Here is a 27,987-nt window from a genome sequence, read left to right on the forward strand (position 1 = left end):
CCTGAATTTTCTCTCAATTGTTGATATTTGTCCATTCTCAAGGGCGATAAATGCTATTCCACGTTTTGATTAAAAAAGTTACTGCATGGTTGTTTTTTTCAATGAATATGTTTTTAACAATTTAACCTTTTGGGTTTTAGAAGTTTTTTGATAAATTTTGCAATTTTTTCAAGTTGTTTCGAAACATTTGTATTTTATGTGGTTTTTCTTGCCTCAATAGCCAGGTTAGCCCACAAAGGCTTTGACAGTATGTTATTAAATAGTTGCTAGGGGGCAATTGACTGGATTTCAACAAATTATTAGAACGATTTTTTTTGAAAATTGAAATTTTCTCTAAAAAAATACTGCCTATCGATCTTTGAGCCAATGATCTTTTATGGCTTTGAATTGGGTTACTGGATAGCCTCTAGAGACACAGAATTGATTCTGATGATTTTAATCTCACGATAGCAACATTTCATTATGATTTGCAATTGATTTCTTATTTAATTTTCTTGGTCATTTTCGAGTTAATCGATCTTCAAGGACCAATGAATTTTTTTCAGGTCTTGCAGATATAATACTGGACCAATTTCAGAAACAAAAATTGGTTTGAAACATATTTTTGCAGTAGTTATTTTTAAAGGGAAAAAATTTTGGCTTAGGTTTAAGTTTAAAGCTTCAAGAGTGTATTTTTGTTTAAAGTGTTTGATTGTTTTACATTCTCAATTTTTCAATATGATTTTGTTTGTGCTTTGGCTGGCATTGTTCAATTGATCTGCTGGTCAGGTAGAGTCCTTCTGAGTTTTTCATTCAATTCTTTGAATTGTTTTTCAGGACTTGTACTGCTATGTTTTTAATAGCCGCCCTCATCTTCTCAGCCGGCTATTATTGCGCTCGTATTTTTTTTTTTACTTCGTCAAACTTTTTTTCGCTTTACCATTTTGCCGCTTTTTCGACATTTTGCGTGAAATCTTTTTGACTTCTCTAGGCTAGTTTCTCTCTTCTCTCATTCTGCTAAAAGTGAATTTGAACATCAGTTGCTAAGCAAAGCAATTCAAAATGAACAGAGTCGGTGTAAAAAATTGAAGTCAGAAATAGAAACGGGTTAAACCCATAAAGCCCAATTTTAGATGCCCGCTATTTGAACGTCGTTCCTATAAGTCTTAGTTACCACCTCTAATGCTTATTGGTGTTGATAGTAGCCCCTGTAGCCTCTCTCTAAGAAACAGAAGTTTGTTCAACTACGAAATGCCATCAAAATAAATCGGACTTAAAAAATATTTTTGAACAAAAATCTTTTTTTTTTCAATATATTATATTCGTTCAATCCCAATCATGCTTATTGGAATCAACGGCGGCTATTTTCCGGCAATCTGTCGGGTATGTTTTTTACTTCGTCGAATAAAAAATGTTTCGCTTTACCTCATTTTGCCGCTTTTTCAACATTTTGCGTGAAATCTTTTTGACTTCTCTAGGCTAGTTTCTCTCTTCTCTCATTCTGCTAAAAGTGATTTTGAACATCAGTTGCTCAGCAAAGCAATTCAAAATGAACAGAGAACATAAATAAAGTCTTTCTCAGTTTGTTGGATGTCAATCAACATTGACTCCAGCCCCTGTATCCTCTCATGAAGAAACGCTAGTATTTCCATCTACGAAATCCAGTCAAAGTAGTTCCAGTTTTTGTACAACAGTTTTTTCTGTTCTTTAATTTCAATCGTGCTTATGGGAATCAATGGCGGCTATTTTTCGGAAATCTGCTGGGCATGGTTAGCCTAATTGGTGTTTGTTGGTATTTAGGCTGTGGACTAAGATGTACAGTCCGTATGAGGTGGGAGCAGGAGGAGGTGGAAGTGGTGGGCCTCAGGGATCACCATTGGAGCCAGTGTTTAACAAATTGGCCAACCACAACTTCTACCTCATAGACCACGTCAAACAATTGCACGAGGTTAACATCATCACTGTAATACCATAAATTTGTAATAAGAAAAACAACCGTATGATAGGCCGAGCTCAGTCGATGGCGTATTTATTTCCGATTAATTGTGCTTTTTCTGTCGCTGATTTTCGACTACAGACTTTGTCAGAAATTGCTCTTGTAGAATCCTTAATAATTAGCAGCAATAACGCTAATAATGTACATCTGATTTTGGCATCAAGGCACCAATCATTATTTTAAACAAGACGAATCGCGGTTTGCAACTGTTAAAACCCAGACATTTGCTTCAATGAGGGTCGATCAAGTGTCAAGAATTTAATTTTTAAGCGGGTTGCTTTCCATAAAATGGCCGCGGTTGTTTCGTAGACAAGTATTTTCAAAAGTTGATGCAAAAAGCAATAAATAATGATACTGGAGAAAAAGCTTTTAATTGGAAGAATTTTGTCTCACTTGTTCTTGTTAAAATCTTCCCTCAATTAATTTTCAATTAATTTGAATTAATAAAATAGTTAGTGAAAATAATCAATAATCTGAATTAATGAAAAATAATGCAGGATTAGAGGGCCGATGAGACTTGCCATTTGTGAGAGTACTGGACAAGACAAACATAAAAATCAGATAATAGCCAACATTAATTACGACCAAAACTCGATGTCTATTTAAAAAATAACAGCAAAAGATAACGTAGTCAAATGAAACCCGAAGTAAAATAATTAACATGTACTTCATTAGATAAGATATGAGACCTGTCAATAATGAAAGTCGGTAATAGGTTGTCAAAGAAGAGCAAAAAGGGCAAAGTTCAAAAATAGGTTTCTGTAATTGAAAGCAACCTATTTGAAATTCATAGAACCAATACGTATCAACTCAGCTCATTAGGAAGTTAGTTTGTACCTCATAGGAAGCAACTGATGACTGTCCTTATTCATAATATTTCAGACGACTACAAAAAGAACAGCAAAAATAAAAAAAAATCAATTAAGTTTAACAAGAAAGCGGTGTTAATCTTTATGCTATTTATGGAAGACATTGAAAATCTTTGATTGCGTTTTTTTATCAATTGGGCCATACCATCAGTGTAATAATGTGGCAAGGAAACAAAAAACGACAGAAATGGGCAAACCGCCAAAAACCACACTCTTATGAAAATGCGTTGTACCAAGCCAAAAAACCATTAGATGAAAATGATACCGTTAAAAAAATTGGATCTTGGTTCAGTAGAAAAATGATTGAGACCTGTCGTTATCCAGACCCACCTACAAAATTGACAGAAATATGATAAAATTCACAAAGCTCAGAAATCCACTAATTTAAAAACGTTTTGAAAAATTCAAACAAACCATAAGCTTTCAACTTAAAACGCAAGCGGATTACCGTGTATCTGCTCAGTTAGCCAGTTCTGCTTGTTATTAGTGAGACCGAATCATGAGGCGACAAAAATAACAAATACGGATAGAAATCAAAGTTTCATAAACAATTTGTCGAAATCACAGTGTTGAAGTAGTTAAAATTGTAAAACATTGAAACTCAATACAAAGATTCATTTAACAAAAATCGTTTGAAGATTTGTTTCTCTATTGAGTTTCAACGGTTCGTCTTGGAAAAGGGGTCTTCATGAAAAAGACAACAAAGAGAACCACAAATATTGACCAGCATTGACAACACACTAAATTCGAATGACAACACATTTCTAGGCTCTAAACACGTCAGTAAAAACTTAACCAACAACGAAAATTTTGTTTGTAGCAACAAATGGTTGATGAGCTCTGTCAATAATGGGACTAATTTAATTGTTGGTGAAAATGAGAACAAAAAATTAATTGAAAGTCATTGAAACCGTTAGCTTTAAACTGAAATCAGCAAATATATTCAATTTAATATCCATAGAACTTTTTTGATTGTCAAGAATGCCGTGCAACAACAACAAACAGAACGACAATTGGGGGCAAAAACAAAAAATGCGAGAGTTGGAGCTGTGACAATTGGAGCTATCCTTTGTGATAATTTGGAAAGGGAACGAAACACAACCTCTTAGAGGCAAATGTGGTTTTTTTATTCACTTGGAATTGTTGACCTGTGTATACTGCGACTGAGCTACATGTGGACAGAAATAGGATAAGAAGTTGGCAAACGTCCAAAGTTCATTGTCAACTCTATAAAAATTGTGAGCTTTTCCCTGAAGACATATATGGTCATTGCGTCTCCTTTTGTTGTAAATTAGCTCTGTCATTAATTAGGCCTTGATTTCATTATCATACGTAATCAACATAAATAGATTAGTTTGCAAATGAAAAATATCATTAAACCAAAAATAGTTGAAGCATTTTGGATAATGATTGAGTTAACTTTTCGAAAAACCGTAAAATTGTAATTCCTGAGGACTCCCATAGGAAACAAAAGTACAACTTGCCTTTATTCGGAGTTTTCAAAGATTGTGACAGCAGATGTTAGGTCTGTACTTCCGGCATATTTAAACAAAGTGAGATAAAAGAGCGTATTTTGGGGGCTATATTTGATTAAAAGTCTGAAATTCGAAAATTTTAGCAAGAATAGTAACCACAATACTAAGATAAAACCAATCGACAAGCTCCCTCTGTCCTTAAAATTAAAACCGATAACATTTTTGATAATTTTTAATACAAATATTAGCAAAATTGACGACAATTTGGTCAACAAATTTGGGAAATGTGAATAAAAACAACGGAATTCAATCTACTATTAACGAAACTTGATAACTCATAGTAAAAAACGAAAATCCGAAAAAAACTTCAATTCCATATTCTACGGTGGACGGGCTTTCTAATGAAACCAGTCTCAGCTGTCTACGGTTAATAAATCGATTGGCCAAAATTTACTGAACAAAAAACCACTGGAGTATATAGTTCCTCCCCCACAAGTGGGTCGGAATAAGAAGTTGTTTGGACGTTCTCTTCTCACGTAACTTATGTTGTTTGGAAAAAAATCCAACTTCAAAATGACCTTTTTTTGGCGCCTTCACTTATTCGTCGTGACAAAATTCAGTTTCATTTTTGACTTTTCAGTGACATTAATAATGGTAAATTTTCTGAAACTGTCTGAAATAGACATCACCTCAAGAAATTTCAAACTGCTGGATTTTTTGAAAACCAAGAGAAGGCCAATAGGAATTACACTTAATAAAGCTTTTGCACCATCTAACCATATATCTCTCTCCCTCTCTCTCAAAGCACACACATACGCTCACATGTTGGTACTCTCACGCACACGTAGAAATGTATACAAACGCATGCACAATCTGCTGCGCGTATGCACTCATATGCATATACACATCATTTTACGCTTGTAATCGGGTTCACACGCACTTTTTTTCTCTCTCCCGGTCACATACACACGCAAAATTTTCAAAATTCGACTTGACCATATCAGAAAGATAGCAATTGGCCACAGTCGTATTATCAAAAAAGTTCCCCTTGCGTAAATTTTAATCCGGCACTTCAAAATGGGGGTTGGAACAAAAATAGGCCATCCTTTTTTACTCTTGGTTCAATATAGCCAAATGTTACAGCAAGTGAATTCTCTGAGGCGATACTGTGGTGCAGGTCTAGCTGGGGACATAGGAAATGGTGAGCAGAGCCAAGTAGGACGGGAAGGAGAAGGAACAGCTCCAAAATGGGACCTAACTGCATCTACTGAAGTCCTTTTCAAACAACTCGGAATCAACCCTGGTTAGTTTTGTCGCTTTTCTGAATTTAAATTGTCAAAGCAGCGCTTTTGGGAGTTTATTGATAATCTCGTGGCGTTTGGGATATTATTGTCATTTTGGCTGGTGTCGATCTCTCGAGCTGATTTTTCAAAAAGGTCAGTTATGCCGAAAATGTCTGAAATGGCGGTGTTATCAATTGTCCCTGGTTTTACATCTATTGTGCTCCCCTCTAAACACCCTTTGTGGTCATTCAAATTCAACTCCTCACGAGCGCGTGCTACTTTATTAGCCTGCGGTTTAGGCAAACTGATAGGCTATGATGTTTTTTTAATAGTCGCCCTCATCTTCTCAGCCGGCTATTATAGCGCTCCTATTTTTTCACAATTCAAAGAATTTGAATTGTTTTGGTGCGCTGTCTTTTAAGATATCTGTTCACACATATTCATGATTTTTGAAGTCAAATTGCAGTGGTGATTTTGGTCACGCCGAAACAGGAAGTGGAGCGAAAAAGCGAGTGATTTTGCGGCGTGATTTTTTTCGCTCTAATTTTTGAGTGAGAAAACGGTGTTTGAAAAGAAATTCGCATTCTCGCTAGTGGTTTTTTTTGTTCACATGAGTAGTGATGTGTCTTTCTGGGCAAACTACGGGGGGGACACAAGTGCCTTCCCGATCAAACTAAAGGGGGACACAAGTGTCTTCCCGTGAACACTACAGGGGGGGGGGGACAACGACAGGGGGGACACTTAGATTTTTTCTTTGTTTTTCTCTGAGTCTTATGGAGGGGAGGGGGGACACTTGGATTTAAAAAAATCAGTTTAAGGAAACCAACCAGGAAGAACTTTAAAAACCTTTGGCGAAAAAGAAAAGAGCTGTCAGGTAGTCACAAACAAAAAAAATATTTATCATACCCTGCAAAAGGCACCTAATTTTCATTTGTCTATAATGCTTGCTCAAAAACAGAATGACAACAACTATCGCAACGGTAGATTTAAAAACCATTCATAAAATCTATAAAAACAGTCTATCCAGAGCATAATGAAAGATTTCTTTACTTTTTGGCAACCTGCTTGCACTTAGACCCTGATGTTAACCTCGAAATTGCACTAAAATTGAGGCCTTATGGTGGTATCATTGAAATAGAAAACTATTCATTGGACACTTATTTGAAATCATTTAAAGTGCTTCGCTTACATGCAATTCTTCATGATGCCTCTGGATTTATTGCAGAGTATAGCCATAAGGGTCCAGGATACTCTTACGTTTTGCCTTGTCCAATCAAAACGCTTACGTTGGTCACCTGACAGGTTTATTCTTCTGCTTGTTCGTGAAAACTTTTAAACGTAACTTATTCAGTTTGCTGGAATGTTGAATTCGGAGATTGTTGTTATAGATTTTGAAGGTTTTCGACACAAAATGAGTGGATTCATTATAAAAGAATTATCTATTTGTTTAAACAACTACTCAGACACGGTTCTTTTTCTTCCTCCAATTTCCTTCAACTCGCTGTCCTCGAGTGAGAGGAAATCGCATCAGGGGGTAACGAAGCATTTGCATGGTGTTTCGTGGTACAGTGGCAGCTACCTTTACTGGTTTCTATCACAAATATTTATAGCAATCAAGATCCGTTTTCCTACTGCTAAATTCTACGCAAAGGGGAAGGAGAAGACGGCGACACTGCAAACACTCCTTCAAAAAGACATCACACATATAGAAACATTGCTATGTCCAAAAATTGAAGAAATCTTCACTCCAGCAGAGCACTTCCAGTAGAGCAAAGAGAAAGGCACAGGTGTACTTTTATTGGATAACACTACCAACTAATGAGTCGTCGTGTGGAGAAAGCAACTCCTTCAGTTCTTCAAATTAATTTATCTCGAAATTTGACAGTATGTAGTTGCATTGCGAATGATAACCAGTTGACAGTGACTTTTCTGAAAGAAAAAATTGATTCTCGTGGACAAACTACTGAGGAAGCAGTAAATACTTTGTAATACTGCTGACATTGAAACACTAAAGAAATATCTTTCACTGCTGGATTACTTTCTAATGTATCAGGTCTTTACAAGAGAAAATGAAAAAAATGAAACTAACCCCTTTACCTACGCCCAAGTATCCGGTGCAAGTACCAGTACCCCTGGACGATGAGAGTCTCCCCGATGAAATCAAAGAGGTAGTCAGAGAAGGAAAGGTGGAGTCAATTGTCTACTATGGCAATGACTACGGATTCCAAGCGAACTATAAAGTGACATATAAGAAGGAAGACAAAAACTCTGAATTTATCACATACGAATTTTTTACGGTTGATGAACTAACTTAATAATAAACTAACAAATTGCACAATTTTGAATTAAATTCATTTTTGAAAATCCTTTGCTTTTAAAATGAGTCAATCAGAAGATCAATTAGATTGCGCTGGCAGTGGAAGAGCAGGGATCACTGATTTGGTTTTTGATGATCAAAACCAAGAGAGACGGTCTTGGAGATTTTGCAACTCTAGATTACCTTGCTCTGAGGCAGTTTATTTTACACAAGTTTCGATAGTTTTTCTTACTGTATTTTCACTGACCAAATTAGTTTTTTTCCACCTTGATTGTGAAGAATCAACATTTTGGTTTTCATTCCTATCGTGCACAGTTGGATACGCAATTCCAAATCCCAAGTTATGAATAAAATAATCTCAACAAGTGAGCATCTTTCCATGGCAGTCTGTGGTCCTTCAGTGGAAAGACTTGAACATTTATTTTACCAAATTTTCGGGATTTGAATTCGTTTCACAGTTGGAAAACTGTTTGCTCGTCTTTGACGATTCTTGTGAGGAAGTTTTCAACGACAAGGAGTTTCCAAAACTTGCAACAGCTGGACGCCACAGAAAAATCAGTGTTATCTATGTTAAGCATAATTTGTTTCAACAGAGTAAATGGTCTCGAACAACTGATCTCAACACAACACACATCATTTTGTTCAAATCTCCCAGAGATATACAGCAGATAAGTTATATTGGGAAACAACTCAATAACACAAACTTTTTAAAAGAGAGCAACAAAACAACCATTCAGTCACTTATTGATTGATTTAGACCCAAAAACAACCGACTCACCACGTTATTGTTCAAATATTGTACCACCGGGGCCAACAATTTTTTATCTGCCATCTTCCAAAGCTGTAATTACCCACCTCACAAATGAGAGAGAAAGAGATATGTATGCTGAGGCGAATGCTCGAGATGCCGGAAAGCATGCTAAAAAACTTCATCAAAAAATCATCACTTTAATTTATAAAATTTCTCTGAATGCTTCCTGAATGTTATAAATGGAAACGTGACCACAGATAAAAGTTTACTTGAAAACTACGAAACATCATTCCGACATTTTCTTTCCAAAGAGACAAGTTTGAGGAAAAAGCGTCAGCTATTGGTAAAAAATTTACATCTACTTCGGAGCATTAGTCTCTCTTGTTACCTTTACTTGAAGAATTAGTAATGCATGCGGAAGAGTTTGTCTTGATACCGAAAAGAATGTTTGTGTCAAAACAACCGACTAGGACAAGAATTTTGGATAATCCAATTTATAAACAGAAAGCTGCTCAATTGTCACTCCTCTAACGAAACAACCCAACCGATTTTGAGAGCAAAGAGGCGACTGAACAGGAAACTAATAAAACTAATATCGTGAACAAGAGCAAAAGAAGAACAAGCAGTGTTGATTTAAAAAGTGAATTGGATGATGGAAGTGAAAGTGTACAGTCTTTCTTTAGTGATGATGGCGAAATTGAGCCCGTATTGAAAAACAAGACAATCAGACTTTGACTCTATAATATCAGAAGTAGAATTAATGGAAGAAAACAAAATCCAAAGAGGTGAAATCATCGTTAACAAGATATTTAGCTCAGAAACAGTTTTCATTGAAGACCCGAGTGGTTTCCTTCATATTGAGGACAAACCTATGAGAGTTAAAGTGTCAACTTTTTTGTACAATTTGCAACAGCCGACAAAGAAAATTGACCTAGATGTGTACACAAATCTTTTGCACGAACTCAAGATACCCCACATTTAGTAGCCAACACTCATGCTAAAAAAGTTCTCAGAAGTTTACAGCCATGAGGAGAAACAAGAGGAAACCGAACAAAGTCAATGAGAATCAGAAAGACAACAAAGAAGAGAACAGAGCAGTGGAAGTCAAAGTAAAGTCCGGATCAAAACCTGCAGAACCAAAATATCAAACAAATAAAAAGACAGAGCAGGAGACGAAAGGAAAAAAAGGTCTCACTATTAAAGATGTGAAACTACTGGATAGACTTTATTCTAAAGGTCCAGCGTCATTCAGAAGTTCAAAGCGATTGCAAGTTTTGAGCAAACTACCAATGACAAAAGTCAAAATGTGTTTTGAAACAAAACCATCCTTCACAAAATATCGTGCTCATCGGTTGAATTTTCCGCGATTAAAAGTAATCGTTAACGATCTGAATGAAATCTGGTCTTTAGATTTAGCTCATGTTGATAAACTTGCAAAATACAATCGTGATGTTAAATATTTGCTCGTAGCATTTGACTGCCTCTCGAGGTATCTGCGTGTTGAACCGCTGAAAACAAAATATGCAACAGAAACCGCAAAGGCCTTCCGAAACATGATCAAACACAAGCAACCACAAAAAGTTTGGGTAGATGATGGTACTGAGTTTTTAGATGCTTTCAAAACACTCTGCAACAAACTAGGAATTCATTTGTATAGTACTTTCAGCGAAAAGAAGTCTGCGTTTGCAGAGAGAAACATCAGGTCACTTGAAAAAATTTGTTTTTCAGATATTTGGAGGAAAAATGGACATATTCTTATATTAACAATTTGGATCAATTCGTAAAAACTATCAGCACCCGTGTTAATCGTATCACCAAACTTGCTCCTAACAAAGTTACCAAAAAAGATGTACCAAGACTTGTATCATTAACTGTGGAGACACGTCGCAGTCAAAAATCAAAACTTTACGTTGGTGACTTTGTTCGAATCGTTAAAAAGGAAGAAACTTTCCGAAAAAGATACAAGCAATCGTTCACTGACGAAATTTTTGAAATTGCCGGTATTCCGACGCTTAATCCACCTACATATTCTCTTATTGATTCTAATAAAGAAATTATCCAGGGCAAGTTTTACCAACCAAAATTACAACTAGTACTAGAATCGCAAAATCAAAATGAGTAGTAACCGTTTTGAGGATGAGTTCACAGTACACGTTATGTCATCTGCTTCGATGGACCTTTTCCAGGAAAACACTTTAGCAAATTTTAGAAATTTTTTTAATGATGAAATTAACCTCACTGGAGAGTGGCTCTGAGTGAAATAACTTTTCCGACAAAAATTGTACACATAGTTAATGGAGATTTGGTTGCGTTCAGTCTCAGGGGATTTGAGGAATCACAAAACCGCGCAACCGGATCTAACGTCATTTCACGACCCTACAATGGAGAAAAATTAGCGTTTATGACCGGCACTTATGATACAGTTGCTCAACTTTAACAACTATCAAGAGAACAGTCGGACTGCCTAACTTTTTTTTCCGAGAAATCAAAAGCAGTGGGAAATATGAAATCATTTTTGGTAAATACGAGGGAATTACCTTTCCAAGTGAAGAAATACCTAGTATAATTGGCTTCAAAGGTATTCGGTAGATGGTTACGGAATTCATATTGGATACAAAATGATTCCCACAACAACGAACCGAATAATGAAAAATAATGATACCAAAACCTATTATGGGGATTTTCCTGCAGACCTTTGCGCTGGAAAGCATTTAATTTCTTTTTACACAAACATTATTGAGTATCAGTATGTGGGTGATGCAAAAGCACCATTGTTAAGAGTCATTGATTCAAAACAGCGTTTGAAAAACGGTAGGGTTTGTGAGTTAGAGCCCACTCACCGGATAGTTTTCACAAGTTTAGACTACAAAAACTACTTTCGAACACCATTCAATCAATATCAATTGAGCTACGAACCGAAACGGGGCGGTTAGTTCCCTTTTCGGGGACTGGTAAAGTTATTTTAACATTACAATATAAGAAATATGGTGATGAAATCGATTCCTGCTACGCAAACCAGGCATCATCATTACCTCACTTTTCCGGTCACTATAGACAAAGGGGTAGGGGTTTTGGAGCATTAGCTAGCGGTATTGGACGTGTTGCACTGCCACTTGCTCGGAAGTTTGTTTTGCCAGCAGCTAAGCGCATCGGAAAAGAACTGTTGCTACAAAGCCTCCTTGAGTTGATGGATGCTATCGGTAAAAAGAAATCACCAAAGCAAGCTCTAAAGAACACCATATCAAATACAGTGAAAAAACAAACAGGTGGATCTTTAGCCCTCCGAATGAGACGAAAGAGAAGAGTGAGAAGGACTTCAAAACGCTTACGCACTGGACCAAAGAAAACAATCAAACTCAAAAACACCATTTCACGAAAAAGTGTACCCAAAAGAAGTCGGTCGGACTTCTTCGCCAAAGTAAAAGATGATCGGTAATATGTTACCAGCCATTGCAACGCATAGTTCGTATATTTATTCGAGAAACCAGCTCTCCTTGTTTCATTTGACGGAAGCTTTTGTCAGAAATTGGGACCGGTTTACAGCCCAAATGGACCAATGCTAGAGTTTGAAGTTGCAGGAGACCGCAACAATTTCATTGATCTCCAAAAAATTGTTCTTGAAATCAAGTGCAAGATTGTACAGTCTTCTGATGCTGATTTGAAATATGACAACACTGCTGCTGTAGATGTGACTAAAACAGACGCGCCATACTTTTGTAACAATGTCTTACATTCACTTTTTTCTGATTTTACAGTATCTGCTAACGGTTTGAAAATTTCAAGTGCCGATGGTAACTATGCCCACAAAAGTTTCATCAAAACCGAATTTTCTCACAAAGATGGCAAAAGCACCTGGTTGGCATGTCAAGGCTGTTCTTATGAAACAAACCCAGGAAGAATTGCAGCATCCGAAATCACCAGACGAAAAGCTCTAGTCAGAGGATCTGCTGATTGTACATTTTACGGAAAGGTGGCGGATGACTTCTTCACCTGTGATGGACATGTTCGCAGTGGTGTAACACTTCGAATCTCTTTTCGGCGATCAATTGACGATTTTTCTTTAATTTCAGATGACGCTGCAAAATCCTGCAAAATAAAAATTACAGAAGCTAACTTATATGTACGGAAAATGACGCTGAACGATGATGTTGTGTCAGCAATAGAAAAGACCCTTCTGTCCAGTCCAGCATCCTATCCATACCTAGAAACGATTACTAAAACTTTTCGGGCTTCTGCCGGTTTGCAGAGCTGGAAGCAAGAAGATGTGTTTGGAGCGAACCCATTAGACGACTCGCCATTAGCTTAAACACGAACGAAGCTTTCCTCGGCAGCAAGCTGCTTAACCCATTTCACTCTAGAAAATGCAATTTGGAACAAATTTGCATTTGCCGTAATGGTCTCCCCGTTGCTGATAGTCCTATTTCAACTGATGATTCAAAACATGTTTACTTTAACACTATGTCAGATCTAGCCTATATAGACAATGGACATGGAATCAGTCTAGAACACTACCCAAATCTTTTTATCATGGTTTTCGATCTGACGAGTACTCAGCAGGCGTCTCATAATTTTATTCACCCTGAATTTACAAATTGTTCTGTATCAATTGAACTAAAGTTTTCTGCTGCCTTAGCTCATAATGTAGAAATATTCATAATTGGGGAAAAGCAAGTACCATTTATATCGATTCGGCGCGGAAAGTTTCACAGAATCATATTTTAATAAACTAATGGACGAAGACAATTTGAACTCTCTGATTCAGAGATGTTCGGAACTAAATACAAATTTTGTGGAATTTTTGCGGCTGATAGTTTTCCAACCAACTTAACCGACAACAGCTTCATTATAGTCAATATTTCAAAATCTGCATCAATTGGAACCCATTGGATTCTTTTCTGCCAAGAAGATCAAATCAAAAACTTATTTGCAGATCCCTTAGGCCAAACTCTATCGTCATACAAACACTTGCTGAGCAGAATCGCCTCAAACTTTAATGTTAATATCTTATATGAATTACTGAGAAACCAACCTATACAGAAACAAAACTCAATTTTGTGTGGCTTAGTTTGTATTTATATTGCTCATATTATTCTCAGTGGACAAAAACTTGTAAAAATGGATGGTATTGATTTGCTTCGTTTTGCGCTTCATATGATGTTCTAACATTACTAACATATATCGAAAATAAATTTTTTCAAAATTTAATTTCTTCATAAAGGAAACGAACACACAGAACATCAGAATCAATTGCTAACTTTCCATAACCACTATTAAAAATATCCATTATTTGACAAAAAACACCAACATGCGGTCGAGAGAGAATCGATTGAAATCTTTTCAGAGTTTCAGTTGTTAGTTGATCAGTTTGAATTGGTTGATTTTTCTGCTTCGATGCATTTACTTCCAAACTTTTGTGTCCTGCAAGGTTTCGTTGTAAGCATTCTGGTTGTTGAAATTTATTTGTGGAATTTTTTGTAACCATTGGCAAACGCTTTTGTACGGAAGCAGTAGTGTCTGCTTTTGAGTATCCGTTGGAATTGCTTTTGTTGTACTCCACTGCCAGCAAGAGTTTTTGAAAAACATCTCCCTTTGCCTCCAGTGTATCCGAAGATGAGAACAGATACTTGAAAGTTGTAAAAAGACACGGAACTGAACACGGTTTTGTTTGTTTGAGAAAGTCAGCTGAGAACTCCGTAACGTCGATAAGAACGTGGGAATGATTAGTGGGGTTATAATCACAGTGGATACTCTCAAAATGCATGCAAAAAGCGAAGTTTTTGAGACAAGAAAAATTAGGTTTTTCTTCCGATATTAAATATTTAAGGATTCTCTGAAACTGTTTGAAGAAACCCGGAGAACGCTCATACATTGCTTCCACCATTTTCTAAGATAATATAATTAGTCTGAATTGTCGTGCTCGTCGTCTTTTTTAATTTTACGTCTTTTCGCTGCTGGAGCTTTGTTAGCGTGATCGTTTTCAGTAGTTGTACCTACAGCAGCAGACCGTATTTTTGCTGACCTTTTTGACAAAAGCTCAAACTCATCTAAAGTTGGAGTAATTCGTTGTTGAAGTTCATATTCTTTGTCAAAGAAAAATTGCGAAAAAGTCTGTTGGAGATCAATTGAACATTGCATCATACCAAAAATGTTCGTCAATTTTGTTGCAACACTACCAGATAAATACGTATCTACAGAAGACAATGGCACGAAAATTATGCTTACAGCTGGAGGATACAGCGTTCCTTGGAAATAGCCCCTACTTTTCCCCTATGACATTGACACACTTTCTCCAGACACAAAGAGACTTTTGTACCGATACGATTGTGACTGTGTGCCTATTTTTGAGAATTAACTCGGCCACTTCCAGGCAATAGAAGAACTGGCTCAACTTTGGGGAATTCAATCTTCACCAACCTCACCAGCTACTTCACCAATTGGAACACCGGCAACAAACGACCCAAGCCCCATTGTTACGCCGGAAACAACAGATACAAAACGAAAAATCGCTTCAATCATGGAAAGAATTTTTTGGAATATGGGGTCAACCGAGCAGTTCGAACCAAATTTCGATAGTTCTGTTCTTTCAGAGACAACTTTTGTGACACCAACACACAGTGCAGAGAATGCTACAGTATCCTTCGGAACGTACAGAACCTCAACAAACACAACACCCTTGAATTCAGAGACTCCCAGAGTATGCAATGTTCCACAGAAAAAACTTGCCAATCGAACACCACTTATAGATGATATATTTGGAGATTAAACTAAACTTTGAGAACTGAAACTTTTCCAAGCAGTCACTATTTTTATGAACCTCTAAATAAATAAATTGTGTGGCTTTAATATTTTTTGGGTGAGAAAATGTAAAAAATATCAGGTTGCAATTGTAATTTTAATTGAACATCATAATTTCTCTTTTTATGTAGAGAATAAAACGGGGAAGAGAAGGCAGAATGAAAAAAGTATTCCGTCAAATTGTTAGTTTTTTTGAAAGAAAACAAACTCACATGTTATAACATAAAAACACTGCAAGCAAGCAAAGTTCTGTTTAAAACAAATATTGAGGAATAAAAGGTTTTGAAATGGTTAAAAGTCAATTTTCATATGTAGGAATTCTGTAAAAGTGCAAAAATCTCACTGCTTAAGTAGTTATAAAAAACTTTTGTTTTATCCACCATATAGTAAAAAAAAGGTCTTTAAATATTAAAAAAGTCAATTTTCATATGTGGGAATTCAGTAAAATTGCAAAAATCTTACTACTTATGTAGTTATAAAGAGCTTGTATTTTATCCACCCCATAGTAAAAAAAAAGGTTTTCAAATGCTAAAAAGTCAATTTTCTTATGTAGGAATTCTGTAAAAGTGCAAACTTCTCACTAAAGTAGTTACAAAAAACTTTTATTTTACTAAGCATAGGGTAAAAAAAGATTTTTAAATGGTAAAAAGTCAATTTTCATATTTAGGAATTCAATAAAAGTGCAAAAATCTCACTACTTCAGGAGTTATAAAAAGCTTCTATTTTACTAACCATAGGGTAAAAAAAGGTTTTTAAATGGTAAAAAGTCAATTTTCATGTGTAGGAATTCTGTAAAAGTGCAAAATTCTCACTACTTAAGTAGTTTTAAAAAATTTTTATTTTACTAACCATAGGGTAAAAAAGGTTTTTTAATGGTAAAAAGTCAATTTTGATATGTAGAAATTCAATAAAAATGCAAAGATCTCACTACTTAAGTAGTTATAAAAAACTTTTTTTTACTAACCATAGGGTAAAAAAGGTTTTTAATTGGTAAAAAACCAATTTTCATATGTAGGAATTCTGTAAAATGCAAAATTCTCACTACTTAAGTAGATATGTAAAACTTTTGTTTTATTCATCATATAGTAGAAAAAGGTTTTTAAACACTAAAGAAGTTCATTTTCTTTAAATAGAATGCATTTAGTTATTCCACAATCACATGATTTTCATCAAATGACATTTGGTAAATGTGTTGTCAGTATTAGTGGTAAATATCAAATCCTTAATTTCAGTTGCTTTCTACCTTTGTCTTATATATAGCTACAATTTACATTTGCACAAAGATAAGATAGAATGTTTAATGTCTTTCAAGGAATTACATTGTGTCCACATAAAACACGCTGATAATAGCAGTTTAGAACAATTTTAGTCAATAGTATAAGAATACTGCGAAGTGTTCCAGAAACCTAAAAGTGAAAACTGATAATAAGGTTGAAAATACAACGGAATTTCGATAACCCCTCGAAGAGTAGAGAAAGTCTAAAACAAGTTTTGTATAAGAGTAATTTGAACAGTTGAACTGTTTCCCGACAGAAAAGAGTATATTGTAATTATACTGCGTTAGCTATGTTTCAGTTGTGGTAGATAAAAGATATAACTACAACTACACCATAACCTTTTACCATGCATGGAAATAATGGAAATGAGTAGTTCTGAAACAGGAACACACCGCTTTTTAGTCAAAATTCAACAAGGGTTAAAGTTGACCTACACTCCTACCAATAGTTGCGTTCCAAACTTGGCAAGTTTTGTCAAAGTGCAAGCACACCCTTATAGGGAAATATTCTCGTGTAAAACACAACTTCCAACCAACTAACACTCCCTCTAATTGTACCAGTTCAACTGTTGTTATAATTTGACTTCATTCGTTTTGCTCCGTCGTTTTCTCAGTAAAACAGTCAGTAGAACTTTCGAAAGAAAAAATTTGAAAAACTCAAAAATGACCCAACGGTGTGAAATTTTCGCAAAGGAACTGGTCGACAAAAGAAGCCTTCGAAGACACAAACAGCGCGTTCATGGAGTTCAACCGGAATTCCCAGCCTTGGAGTGTAGCACTTGTGGTTTTGAGACTCACAACATTCTGATAATGAACCAACACACCCGAAGGGAGCACGGCGGAGAAGTTCAAAATCAGTGTGCCTTCTGCACTCTGGTTTGCAACAACCAGAGTAACTTTCATCAACATCTGAAGAATGCTCACGGATTGCCTGTTTGGAACCGAGGCCAAAGCAACAATCAAGCAGTTCCAGTACAGTCGGCAATTCGAGGTGCCCTAGAGATCTACGAAATTGAAGGTAATGATCACACTGACGTTTTCTCTTTCATGAACTCATCGAGATATCACATCAATGAACTTATACGTCAAAAGTCCCTTGAAGGTCCTCAGAAAGTTCAACTTTCTCTAAGCATTACACTCACTAAGGGGGTTAATGAAGAAGAAAAACACGTTACAATTTACGCTAACGCTGAATTGCAAATTGTATACGCGGATGGTCTCTCCGAAGAGCAGTTCTTTGAGTCCGTGCAGCATATTGTAAACGTGGTTTCAATGTATGCCACAAGTGGACGTGGTTGGATTATTGAAAAGGTAGAAAAACTCGAAATTCGATTTGCAAAGTTCAACCCTATTCGGGGAGCAACCTATATAGCACTTCCAATTGAACTTAGTGCTCGTAAATGCCTGCTCAATATCAGAAACTTTAACGATCCAAACTGTTTCTTGTATTGTTTCACGGCTGCCTACCATTTGCAGGGGAAAGGTTGCCACCTCACGCAACCTGGGGATCGGTACAGAAAAAAAAACTCGCAACATACGCTCGCTCAAACCCTCTAACTCATCAAGCATTAGGAGATCTCCCGATGCCGATGCCAATTGAAAAAATAAGCGCGTTTGAAAGATGTAATGAAGTAAAAGTGAACATTTTTCGATACTAAAAGAAAAGTTTGTATCCTTTCCGCGTTTCAAAGTACAACTCTGATTTTGTCGTTGATCTCCTACTGATAACTGACGGTGAACGTTATCACTACGTGCTAATAACGGACCTGGTAAACTTAGTTCGAAAAGTTCAAGTGCGGCAGATTGATGCAGGCGCTAAAATTTGTCGCAGCTGCTTTCATATTTGCTCGAACAACGAAACGCTTCAAAAACACGAAAAGCTTTGCTATCAATTCGAAACTTGTCAAGTTCTACTACCTGAGCCAGACAACAACAGTCTCGCTAGTAGTAATAGGGTGAGCGACAGTCCACAAGGGGGGTGAGGACCCCCATGTATTAAGATAGGGTATAGCGTATTGTTCCGGATTTGGGTCCTCCCTAACGTATTAAAATTGGGAATGAATTTGCATGTTTTAAGATTAGGTATAGCGGTCTTAATGTATTAAGATTAGGTATCTATTGTAACCCTGCCTATTACAGTCGCACATTATTGAGCACCAGCGACAACAGTTTGACACATAATATCAGGGACAGGTTCCAATCACGGAGAATCAGCTTGGAACTCACGCAATGGGTCACGAAGTTGCTGTGATCAGTGGACATCACTATCTTTAAGTTAATGGAACAGATTGTTGCGACAACTACGTTGCGTCAGTACACATTTCCGTGGGAGGAAGGACAGATTCCCAACAACTGGATTAATACACCAGAGACAAGTCAATTATACAGTCCAGAGCCGCAAAGCAGCCTTCTCCAGATAGTTAGCAATGCTGGCAGCAGTGAACAAAGCGAATTGAGTGTCGATACTAGCACCACGTGGTCATTTAACGATCTGGAAAACTTCGATCCAGCTCAATATTATGGTTCGACTGATATGTCGACTACACCGTCAATGACAACCACCTCCATAGAAGACGGAACAGCTCACAACCCCATTGTGCTGACTGATGAGGCTCCGATAACTCCCATCAGTGTTCAACCTACAGAACCGCCAGCAATCGTTGAAAGAGTCCGTCCATTTGGCAATGAAATTCAAAACTTGTCAGAATACGTTGTGAGAACTCTTTTTGAATGAATTTGATATTGTAAATTTTATACTTGACTTCTTTTAAAGTACTTTGTGATGTATTTATACTTTTGTTTTAATTCATTTCTTTTTAAGTTGAACTATTTCTTTACTCCAAACACTATGCATGCTATTTTCAAGCAAAAACACAGCAACTTTTGTCAAAATTTTATAATTACTTTGATTAAAATTTTGCTTCTTAACAAGAAAGCCGATTTAAAAAATGATTTTTAATAAAATAACTGAATTTTTTTTCGATTTTTAAAAAAATCTTTGTTTTGAAAATTAATATTTAATAAAACAAACTAAATTCGAAAGTTGTCATTTTAAAATGTAAAGAAAATTGCTTTTTTGCGCAAAATCATACCGTAAAATGAATATTTTTTGCGTCTTTAAATGAAAGATTTTAAACATTTTTTTCGACATAGAAAAGATGATTCAAGGGTTTGAGTACTCGCATTTCTTTGCTCAGCGCGTTGTAGGTGACGCTTGAACTTGTTTCTGCTCAATCGTTTTTTGGAGTTGATGGATACTTTTGCCACGTACTTATTCTCCAAGTTGTGTTCCACCGCTCTGGTTAACTGAGCAAAGACCACTCCTGACTGTTCTGAAATGGAACCAAAGAACTGATTTTTATAGATTGTGTACAAGCAATCGACTGTTTGATAAATATAAGACAAGTTTTCTATTGTCTCTAATATCTCTTTCACTGAGGATGAAATGAGAATAATGTGGTAGCGACAAGTCTTTAATGGACAAAAATGGTCATAATGAGTAGCACCGGAGTATTTTATTGTGATTAGATAAGGTTTATACACCTTAACTGATGCAGAAAGGAATAATGTCTTGTCATTATAATCTCTGTAAAATTGAGGTAAAACCTGACACATTATTGCTGCCATTTCTCTATCGGGATAACAGAATAGAACCTATATATGGAAACAAAAAGTACGGTAAAGTAATTTTCTATTTTTAACGGTAACAATTTCTGTTTCCATAAAAAGCTAAAAAATCATTTTCTTAATGATACAGTTAAAGAAACAGAAGACTAAATGAATTGGTTGTTATACTTGTTCAAAATATTTCAAGCATTATTTTTCTTTAATGCAATACAGACGAGCTAAACACCAGGATTCTTTTGATTTTCTGGTTAAAAAATTCGCGAACCTCAAGATTTCCCAACAGATTACCCTATAAGGAAATAACGTCATTTAGCATGCCTTTTATGGGTATAAATGACGTTATTTCCTTATAGGGTAATCTGTTCGGAAATCTTGAGGTTCGCGAAATTTTTAACCAGAAATTCAAAAGGATCCTGGTGTTTAGCTCGTCTGTGTTGCATCAAAGAAAAAAGTGCTTGAAATATTTTGAACAAGTATAACAACCAATTCATTTAGTCTTCTGTTTCTTGAACTGTATCATTATGAAAATGATTTTTTAGCTTTTTATGGAAACAGAAATTGTTACCGTTAATAATGGAAAATTACGTTACCGTACTTTTTGTTTCCATATATAGGTTCTATTCTGTTATCCCGATAGAGAAATGGCAGCAATAATGTGTCAGGTTTTACCTCAATTTTACAGAGATTATAATGACAAGACATTATTCCTTTCTGTATCAGAGTATAAACCTTATCTAATCACACTAAAATACTCCGCTGCCACTCATAATGACAATTTTTGTCCATTAAAGACTTGTCGCTACCACATTATTCTCATTTCATCCTCAGTGAAAGAGATATTAGAGACAATAGAAAACTTGTCTTATATTTATCAAACAGTCGATTGCTTGTACACAATCTATAAAAATCAGTTCTTTGGTTCCATTTCAGAACAGTCAGGAGTGGTCTTTGCTCAGTTAACCAGAGCGGTGGAACACAACTTGAATAAGTACGTGGCAAAAGTATCCATCAACTCCAAAAAACGATTGAGCAGAAACAAGTTCAAGCGTCACCTACTACGCGCTGAGCAAAGAAATGCGAGTACTCAAACCCTTGCGAGTACTCAAAAAAAACTTTTCTTAGAAATCGAAAATTCAAACAACTTTTTTGTTAAAAATCGAAAAAATTTTCAACGATTTCTCTTAAAAATCGAACATTTTTTCAACAATTTCTCTTATATATCAAGTTTTGATTTATAAAAAATTTCTTAAATGTCGGAAAAATGTTCAAAATGTTTCATTTAAAGACGCAAAAAATGTCTTCATTTTACGGTATGATTTTGCGCAAAAAAAAGCAATTTTCTTCACATTTTAAAATGACAACTTTCGAACTTGTTTTGTTTTATTAAATATTATTTTTCAAAACAAAGATTTTTTTAAAAATCGAAAAAAAAATTCAGTTATTTGATTAAAAATCGTTTTTTAAATCGGCTTTCTTGTTAAGAAGCAAAATTTTAATCAAAGTAATTATAAAATTTTGACAAAGGTTGTTGTGTTTTTGCTTGAAAATAGCCTGCATAGTGTTTGGAGTAAAGAAATAGTTCAACTTAAAAAGAAATGAATTAAAACAAAAGTATAAATACATCACAAAGTACTTTAAAAGAAGTCAAGTATAAAATTTACAATATCAAATTCCTTCAAAAAGAGTTCTCACAACGTATTCTGACAAGTTTTGAATTTCATTGCCAAATGGACGGACTCTTTCAACGATTGCTGGCGGTTCTGTAGGTTGAACACTGATGGGAGTTATCGGAGCCTCATCAGTCAGCACAATGGGGTTGTGAGCTGTTCCGTCTTCTATGGAGGGGGTTGTCATTGACGGTGTAGTCGACATATCAGTCGAACCATAATATTGAGCTGGATCGAAGTTTTCCAGATCGTTAAATGACAACGTGGTGCTAGTATCGACACTCAATTCGCTTTGTTCACTGCTGCCAGCATTGCTAACTATCTGGAGAAGGCTGCTTTGCGGCTCTGGACTGGATAATTGACTTGTCTCTGGTGTATTAATCCAGTTGTTGGGAATCTGTCCTTCCTCCCACGGAAATGTGTACTGAATGCTTCCAGCAACGTAGTTGTCGGGAAAATCTGTTCCTTTAACGTGAAGATAGTGATGTCCACTGATCACAGCAACTTCGTGACCCATTGCTTGAGTTCCAAGCTGATTCTCCGTGATTGGAACCTGTCCCTGATGATATGTGTCAAACTGTTGTCGCTGGTGCTCAATAATGCGCCACACTGTAATAGGCAGGGTTACAATAGACTCGTAGAGCCCATTCGATAGGTCTCTGATGCTTATCCGAGCAGTCTCCTCTGTGAAGGAAACTGAGTAGAGAAGGCTGTTGTGCTGCACTGTAAATTCCATTTCTCAATGTGCTGAGATGAGAAGAAGGATTAGAGTCAAAGGTAGTTGAGACAGAGGTGATGTTGTTTTAAGAGAAGAGAAAGCAAGTGATGTTGGATGAATTTTTCTGCTCTATTTATACTAAACTCTAACCAATGAGAACAAAGTTTCCAAAAAGTGTAATGTTTAGCAGAAAAAGTGACGTTTTTATCCAGAAAAGGAAATGTATCAGTTGTAAAGTTACCAAAGAAGGAATCAACTCATAGAAAATCTAACAATACTATACGAATCAGGTAAGCTCAGTACTGAATAGTGACCAAAAAAGGTAACTTTTACACGTGTTACCCTAATTAACAGTCAAAGATGGATATGTTAGAAGAAGTGAGTTGACATAATTGACCAAAAAAGTCAAGCTTTGATAAATTCTCTCCATCTCGTTAAATCTCAAATCGATCTCGGAAAATTCTCCAAATTTGGAACAAAATTTTTGTATATAAATGTTGGGGAGTCGTATTCCAAATCGTACTCTTAACCCTTCTGCATTGTATTCCTTGTAATAATGAAATAGCGCACTCTGCAGAGATGAAGTAATTGTTACTGGCTCAGGAATTGGGATTTAATTAGATTGAGTTAGTTTTCTGTACCGTTCCATCATTTCTGGGAGAAAAATGAGAGAGAAAGCTAAGGTTCGAATTTTTCTCCACGGAATGAGTTTATACATCTAAGCTGAAAGTTAGTTAATTATATGTAGAACTGTCACAATCGTGATCATATATTCCTTCTAGAATTTTCTGTCATTACGCCTGTTTCTAAAAATAGAAATGACGTCATTTCCATATATGGAGGTGATGAGTCATCGTCGAGAAGCTCAAAGTTACATAGCAGCTTTTAATCATTATACTTTCTGTTTTTTCAGATTGAGTGGCTTGCAATTTACGTGAATTTTACTCAATTCGTCTTGAAGAATAAGTTGTTCCGCGTTGTTTTTAGGCTTTACTCAGTTTATCTTGAAATGATTGAATTTTTTGTTAAATCTCACATTGAAAAGCTAAAAGTTCAAATTTTGATTGCTAAATGTAACATGAATAACAATAAAACTCTTGATTAGTGAGACTTTATCTTGTACTTGATTTTTATTGATATCTAATTATTATATATTTTTCAATAACAATTCTTTTGTATTACAAACTTTAGGTGTTAACTGCTTTGAGCACTGCTAGTGAGTATTTCTGTAAGAAATTGGGTTTCATATAGTCGATTGGTTGCATTTGTAAAGTAAAATTTTTGTTATTTTTTATTCCTAAATTATCTTGTTAACTGATTTTGTAAGTTTTCTGCTCTAAATCTTTTGCCACCTAACATTGAAAACAAGTGACTTTAAGCATTTTTAGTTTGAATTAATGTTAAATGAAAGCTTCAGTAAGACTGTTGGCAGCAATCAATGAGAGATAAATTACATCAGAAAAAATGTTAGGATTCTGCTAAAGATAATTTATATGATTCGAAATCCTCCTTTGTAGGAATATTTTTTCCTGATTTATTTTAACAGTATGACATAAGTACGTAAATTTCATTTCAATGATTTGGCTGTTAGGCTAGCGTGAACAAAAAGAAAGCTAATTTTCAACAATTTTACTCGTTTTTAGCTGGAAAACAGTATCAATTGGAATATTGTTCATTCTTGATAGGTAAAATCGTTCTACTTAAAGAATCTTTTGTAAAATTGACCTTAAATTTTTGTTCCTGAGTTGGTAATCAAACGATAAATACTTAGTTGTCTCCGAAATCTCTTTTTTCTATAACAGATTAAACAATTTGTTGAATTTGGTAGGCAAGTTCCTATTGCTTTTAAACTTTCCTGAGATATTTTGGAAAACAGATTATAATTTTTACAGATATTATGCGTCGGACAGACAAATGTTATGCCATACGCAACGGTTATTGTATGAGTTTTGTATTTATTCTGTTAAATTTTGCAGCTCAGCTGTATCACGTAGACGAATGGTTGAACTGGGCACGCAAAGTCCTTTGCTTTCATTGCCTGTCTTGAGAAATTCTCGTGGAGAGCCACATTTCTTCACAAAGTTTGTTTCGAATCAACTCATTTTGCACTAGCTGACAAGAAATTGTGTGTACTAGACTTTCAGCCGTCTTTTTCTGATCGCCTTTAATTTAAAATAAAATTGGTTAAATTTGATGGGTGAAAAAAATTTTCATTTTGTTTTCGTTTTCGGAAAGAATTAAAAATTTTCAAGTTTGCTTTAATTTAGTTTATGCCATTTGATATCAATTTTGCGTGATTTCGAACTTTGTCATTGTATATTAGTTGGGAAAATTTGCATCACTTAAACTGTTCACTTTGACGAAATCTATATTGCGCTAGTCAACTTATAAGTTGTTGATTAGTATTCTGTGGTTTTAATATAGTGTTTTGCTCATATTATAATCTCTCTTTATTTGTACTGGTTTAATTCATTGTACTGTTTTATCACAGTCAGTATTTTCAACCAATCAAAATCAAGTTTTTAACTTAGTCTAGAACATATAGAAAAGAGCACTCTATGACAAAAAATACATTAAATTGCTAAAAATATCCTTTTTCTAAATATTTAGCATAGATTCTAACCAGCTAATCGACTAATTACGTTTTAAAACAAGCTTTTTATTGAGTGCGGGTAGTAGTTCTCCTGATTCGATATATATTGAGTGGAAAAAACAGAATAAACAGAACATGCTGACTAATAAAGTCGATATTATTTTTTTAACAATTGTGACTATTACTCTTGTGACTTTTTATTGACTTTATTAAGCCACTCGGATAATTGTGCCTCAGTTTTCAAATGAGAACAAAGTTTCCAAATAGTGTAATGTTTAGCAGAAAAAAAGACGTTTTTATCCAGAAAAGGAAATGTATCAGTTGTAAAGCTACCAAAGAAGGAATCAACTCATAGAAAATCTAACAATACTATACGAATCAGGTAAGCTCAGTACTGAATAGTGACCAAAAAAGGTAACTTTTACACGTGTTACCCTAATTAACAGTCAAAGATGGATATGTTAGAAGAAATGAGTTGACATAATTGACCAAAAAAGTCAAGCTTTGATAAATTCTCTCCATCTCGTCAAATCTCAAATCGATCTCGGAAAATTCTCCAAATTTGGAACAAATTTTTGTATATAAATGTTGGGGAGTCGTATTCCAAATCGTATTCTTAACCCCTCTGCATTGTATTCCTTGTAATAATGAAATAGCGCACTCTGCAGAGATGAAGTAATTGTTACTGGCTCAGGAATTGGGATTTAATTAGATTGAGTTAGTTTTCTGTACCGTTCCATCATTTCTGGGAGAAAAATGAGAGAGAAAGCTAAGGTTCGAATTTTTCGCCACGGAATGAGTTTATACATCTAAGCTGAAAGTTAGTTAATTATATGTAGAACTGTCACAATCGTGATCATATATTCCTTCTAGAATTTTCTGTCATTACGCCTGTTTCTAAAAATAGAAATGACGTCATTTCCATATATGGAGGTGATGAGTCATCGTCGAGAAGCTCAAAGTTACATAGCAGCTTTTAATCATTATACTTTCTGTTTTTTCAGATTGAGTGGCTTGCAATTTACGTGAATTTTACTCAATTCGTCTTGAAGAATAAGTTGTTCCGCGTTGTTTTTAGGCTTTACTCAATTTATCTTGAAATGATTGAATTTTTTGTTAAATCTCACATTGAAAAGCTAAAAGTTCAAATTTTGATTGCTAAATGTAACATGAATAACAATAAAACTCTTGATTAGTGAGACTTTATCTTGTACTTGATTTTTATTGATATCTAATTATTATATATTTTTCAATAACAATTCTTTTATATTACGAACTTTAGGTGTTAACTGCTTTGAGCACTGCTAGTGAGTATTTCTGTAAGAAATTGGGTTTCATATAGTCGATTGGTTGCATTTGTAAAGTAAAATTTTTGTTATTTTTTATTCCTAAATTATCTTGTTAACTGATTTTGTAAATTTTCTGCTCTAAATCTTTTGCCACCTAACATTGAAAACAAGTGACTTTAAGCATTTTTAGTTTGAATTAATGTTAAATGAAAGCTTCAGTAAGACTGTTGGCAGCAATCAATGAGAGATAAATTACATCAGAAAAAAATGTTAGGATTCTGCTAAAGATAATTTATATGATTCGAAATCCTCCTTTGTAGGAATATTTTTTCCTGATTTATTTTAACAGTATGACATAAGTACGTAAATTTCATTTCAATGATTTGGCTGTTAGGCTGGCGTGCACAAAAAGAAAGCTATTTTTCAACAATTTTACTCGTTTTTAGCTGGAAAACAGTATCAATTGGAATATTGTTCATTCTTGATAGGTAAAATCGTTCTACTTAAAGAATCTTTTGTAAAATTGACCTTAAGTTTTTGTACCTGAGTTGGTAATCAAACGATAAATACTTAGTTGTCTCCGAAATCTCTTTTCCCTATAACAGATTAAACAATTTGTTGAATTTGGTAGGCAAGTTCCTATTGCTTTTAAACTTTCCTGAGATATTTTGGAAAACAGATTATAATTTTTACAGATATTATGCGTCGGACAGACAAATGTTATGCCATACGCAACGGTTATTGTATGAGTTTTGTATTTATTCTGTTAAATTTTGAAGCTCAGCTGTATCACGTAGACGAATGGTTGAACTGGGCACGCAAAGTCCTTTGCTTTCATTGCCTGTCTTGAGAAATTCTCGTGGAGAGCCACATTTCTTCACAAAATTTGTTTCGAATCAACTCATTTTGCACTAGCTGACAAGAATTTGTGTGTACTAGACTTTCAGCCGTCTTTTTCTGATCGCCTTTAATTTAAAACAAAATTGGTTAAATTCGATGGGTGAAAAAAATTTTCATTTTGTTTTCGTTTTCGGAAAGAATTAAAAATTTTCAAGTTTGCTTCAATTTAGTTTATGCCATTTGATATCAGTTTTGCGTGATTTCGAACTTTGTCATTGTATATTAGTTGGGAAAATTTGCATCACTTAAACTGTTCACTTTGACGAAATCTATATTGCGCTAGTCAACTTATAAGTTGTTGATTAGTATTCTGTGGTTTTAATATAGTGTTTTGCTCATATTATAATCTCTCTTTATTTGTACTGGTTTAATTCATTGTACTGTTTTATCACAGTCAGTATTTTCAACCAATCAAAATCAAGTTTTTAACTTAGTCTAGAACATATAGAAAA

The 27,987-nt window shown here is 35.0% G+C and overlaps 1 protein-coding gene across 1 annotated transcript in view; it reads left to right on the plus strand.

Moving 5' to 3' along the window:
- LOC142336208 (phosphatidylinositol-3,5-bisphosphate 3-phosphatase MTMR6-like) overlaps window positions 1-27,987 on the plus strand; it is a 192,785-nt gene that overhangs the window by 112,420 nt on the left and 52,378 nt on the right. Inside the window, exons 13-14 of the mRNA XM_075384868.1 lie at window positions 1,780-1,927; window positions 5,463-5,622. Coding sequence (XP_075240983.1) covers window positions 1,780-1,927; window positions 5,463-5,622 — 308 coding nt within the window. The remainder of the gene's footprint in view (window positions 1-1,779; window positions 1,928-5,462; window positions 5,623-27,987) is intronic.

Source organism: Convolutriloba macropyga, chromosome 3, assembly GCF_964194025.1.
Source record: "Convolutriloba macropyga chromosome 3, txConMacr16.3, whole genome shotgun sequence".
NCBI lineage: Eukaryota > Metazoa > Xenacoelomorpha > Acoela > Convolutidae > Convolutriloba > Convolutriloba macropyga.